General features: G+C 35.5%; 1 protein-coding gene across 1 annotated transcript in view; it reads left to right on the plus strand.

Moving 5' to 3' along the window:
* Positions 1 to 3,569, plus strand: part of n4bp1 (nedd4 binding protein 1) — a 16,240-nt gene that overhangs the window by 10,067 nt on the left and 2,604 nt on the right. The window contains exons 3-5 of the mRNA XM_016483219.1: positions 835 to 965; positions 1,050 to 1,146; positions 1,666 to 1,773. Of these exons, the coding sequence (XP_016338705.1) occupies positions 835 to 965; positions 1,050 to 1,146; positions 1,666 to 1,773 (336 nt within the window). The remainder of the gene's footprint in view (positions 1 to 834; positions 966 to 1,049; positions 1,147 to 1,665; positions 1,774 to 3,569) is intronic.

Consider the following 3,569-nt stretch of genomic DNA (forward strand, 5'->3'; position numbering starts at 1 on the left):
GGTGTGTTGGGGGGGGGGGGGGTGTTGACGGCTGCACATCTGTATGCGTGTGTCATTTTGTCTAAGTGTTCTGAATGGATGGAGATGTGCGTCTATTTTTGCACCCTTTTGCGTCAGTTGTGTCTAATCGAGATTTGGCAAGGTAAAAGGAAGTAAATTGCTAACCACTGTTCTCAAATGCATTTACATATGTACTTATCTCTCTATCAGTGGTATCAGATGCATTGTGAAATTGAATGCAGAGCTGTTTCGTGATCGAGCAAATTGATATTCAGTAGGGTACTTTTGTCTTTAGTTATTTAATCAGCCCTCTAGGTGAATTTAGTGTTTGAATGTGAATGTATTACACCGCTTATAACTTTTACTGCATACGGGAATATATTGTATACTGCCTAGTATTTAAAGATTGTGAAAACAGAATGCATTGATAAATGTTTAAAAAACAGCAGTGTTACACTGTTTCCAAATTACCTCACTACATTTAATTTTAAACTGGCATCCATTTATCATCTTAGTAATGTAGAATTTGTATTCCAGTTCTGTCAAATATGAGTCTAGAATGAGATTAAAAACAACTAGTGGTTTATTTGTGGCTGCACATCCATAAGTGGAAAGTCAAGTGGAAACATTGTGTTGCATTGTGGGCTACAGTATCCCACTCAGTGCACTACAAGTTGACAAAAGCAGTGGGTCCTCCAAACCTGTCTTGTGCACAGAAAATGGTCATACAGTGCACAACATATGTCTAGATACTGCCAAAATTGTATAAGTAGTTTGATAGTATGCTATTCCAAACTGGTTATGACCTTTGACCTCCCTATTTGCTCTCACTAGGCATGGACTCCATCGAATCTTTTCTTGTCGTGGGATCGTCATCGCTGTAGAGGCCTTCTGGCGCAGAGGCCACAGAGAAATCACTGTCTTTGTTCCTCAGTGGAGACAGAAAAAGGACCCCAACATCACTGGTAGGAGATCAAGTTACCTTCTGTCGTTAGATCAGCAATATAGATTTGGAGTCAAAATGAGATATATTACATATATTGTTACAGAACAACACTTTCTGAATCAGCTGGAAAACCTGCGACTCCTATCTTTCACCCCGTCTAGAGAAGTGTGTGGACAGAGAATTTCCTCCCATGATGACAGGTACAAGATCCAGCTGCTAAAATTATCATCTAGAATTTTTTCTGTCTGTTCCTCAACACATTACTAGACAACATTGTATTTAGCTTGTGGCTTAGATTCATTTGTGTATTGATTTTCAATAATGTTTCTGGAAATCACACAAATGTACGTAAAATGTGCATAAAAGATGTCTACACACAAAATAGAGATGGGACACCGAAAAGTGCCATGTCCCATGCACACATCGGTTTACAAAAAATACATTTAATGTAAAAATATGCGCACTGCATATAGTCTTTTGTATCGGCACAGACATATATTTAAAGTGTGTGTCATCTATTTTCTTATCTGGATGCCAATATGAATGAAAATAATATGCAGATGAGGTCATGCATAATAAAAACAGGTGGTGTGTTTATGGTTATTTTAAGAGCAAGTGGGTAGAATTGGAAAATCTGAGAACGTTGAGGATGAAATCTTATTTTATACATGCCCTAGGTTTTTGTCTATGCCCTGCTTGATCTTTGACCGTCTTCACAGGTTCCTGCTTCATCTGGCTGAGAAGACAGAAGGGGTCATTGTCACCAATGACAACCTGAGGGACTTTGTGAACCAGTCAGAAGCGTGGAGAAGGATTATTCAGGAGAGGTAAGAAGAACAAGATGTCCAGAAGACCAGCAATAATTTTTTTTCTAATGTTAATAACACACTACCATTCCAAAGTTTGGGGTCAGTAAGAAAGAAATTATTACTTTTATTTAGCAGGGACATATTAAACTGATCTAAACTGACAGTGAAGACATTTAAAAAACATTTACAAAAGTGTATATATATATATATTACACTACCAGTCAAAAGTTTTTGAACAGTAAGATTTTTAATGTATTTTTTTTTTTATTCTCTTCTGCTCCCCAAGCAGAATGCATTTATTTGATCCAAAATACAGCAAAAACAGGAATATTGTGAAATATTTGTACTATTTAAAATAACTGCTTTCTATTTGAATATATTTTAAAATGTAATTTACAGGGCTTAATGTTCTCCGGCACCGTGCCGGATCTCCGTGCAGCATTTGGCTGAGTAAAAAATAGTCCTACATTTAAAAAAAAAAATCTTGTTGATTGATATCACTTTCGAGTCCATGAGTTCGCCTACCAATGGTATGAGAGGAGCACAACTTTCACTCTCAACCAAACTAACATTACTAGCCAATCAGAATGTTTTGCTCTTATAAACACGAGACGCGCAAAATAGTATCCAATTGCGGAGTCGCAGCCCTGATGAATGGAGAAGCGCGACAAAAAGCTGCGAGGCGCAATGGTCAAAGATGTCCATATAGCGCATATATACATAGAATAACTAATTAAAAAGCAGCAGAGCTTTGTAAACAGCTCAGAGTAATCATGTCATCTCCATAAAACTATATGATTGCCAGAACAAATTTACCGAGATTTTTGAAAAGGTCCTGTTCACACATGTTCTATTAATGGTAACTTACCGGTGATTTACCAGTAAAGACTGTATATGTGAAAGGGGCTAAACACTTCCTCTGCATATGCCGTGAATTTGAATTGCTTTACGTTCATCTGGAAAAACAGTGTGCATTATCTCACTAGATTTGTAACGTAAATCATTCATAAACCTTTGCCAACACAGGAGAATACATCAACCTGTGTCTAAATATGCCATGTTTTATACATCGCGATTTCAAAATAAAAGTTTCTGCATGTGGCCAAATATTGAAATTAAATGGATTTAAAGGGGTCATATGATGTTGCTAAAAAGAACATTATTTTGTGTATTTGGTGTAATGAAATGTGTTTATGCGGTTTAAAGTTGAAAAAACACATTATTTTCCACATACTGTACATTATTGTTTCTCCTCTATGCCCCGCCTTCCTGAAATGCGTCGATTTTTATCTCTTTGGATTTGAGACTTTAGTCTTTGCAACTTTACAGATCTTCTTTATGCACCAAGAGCTTGTAACACTCCGAAGAGAAAGGAAAACTTGAAATCGCATCATATGACCCCTTTAAGGTTATGTTCATATTAAGTATAGGCATATTACATTATGTATTTTATCAGTGTTGTTCAATACAATCATGTAATTTCTTGGTTTTGATATTTTATTTGAGACAATTATTATTGCCTCATCGTTAGTTTATATATAAATAGTCATACTAAAGCCTGGTTTTCACGTAGGTCTGTTTGTGTTACTAAAAATATCAGATTACTCAATTGTCAAAATAATCAGTAGATTACTTGATTACCAAAATAATCATTAGTTACAGCCCTAGATTAGTTAAAGTATTTCTAAATACAACTGCATTGTTTTACTTTTTGTAATTAAAAGACATATTTTGTCATTGAAAATTTCTTAAAAATAGTATTAAAATATTGTCTTGTTCTAGTGAACCAAGTATCTGTATTTTGTCTCATCTCT

Source organism: Sinocyclocheilus anshuiensis, unplaced genomic scaffold, assembly GCF_001515605.1.
Source record: "Sinocyclocheilus anshuiensis isolate Anshui unplaced genomic scaffold, SAMN03320099.WGS_v1.1 scaffold481, whole genome shotgun sequence".
Classification (NCBI taxonomy): Eukaryota; Metazoa; Chordata; class Actinopteri; order Cypriniformes; family Cyprinidae; genus Sinocyclocheilus; species Sinocyclocheilus anshuiensis.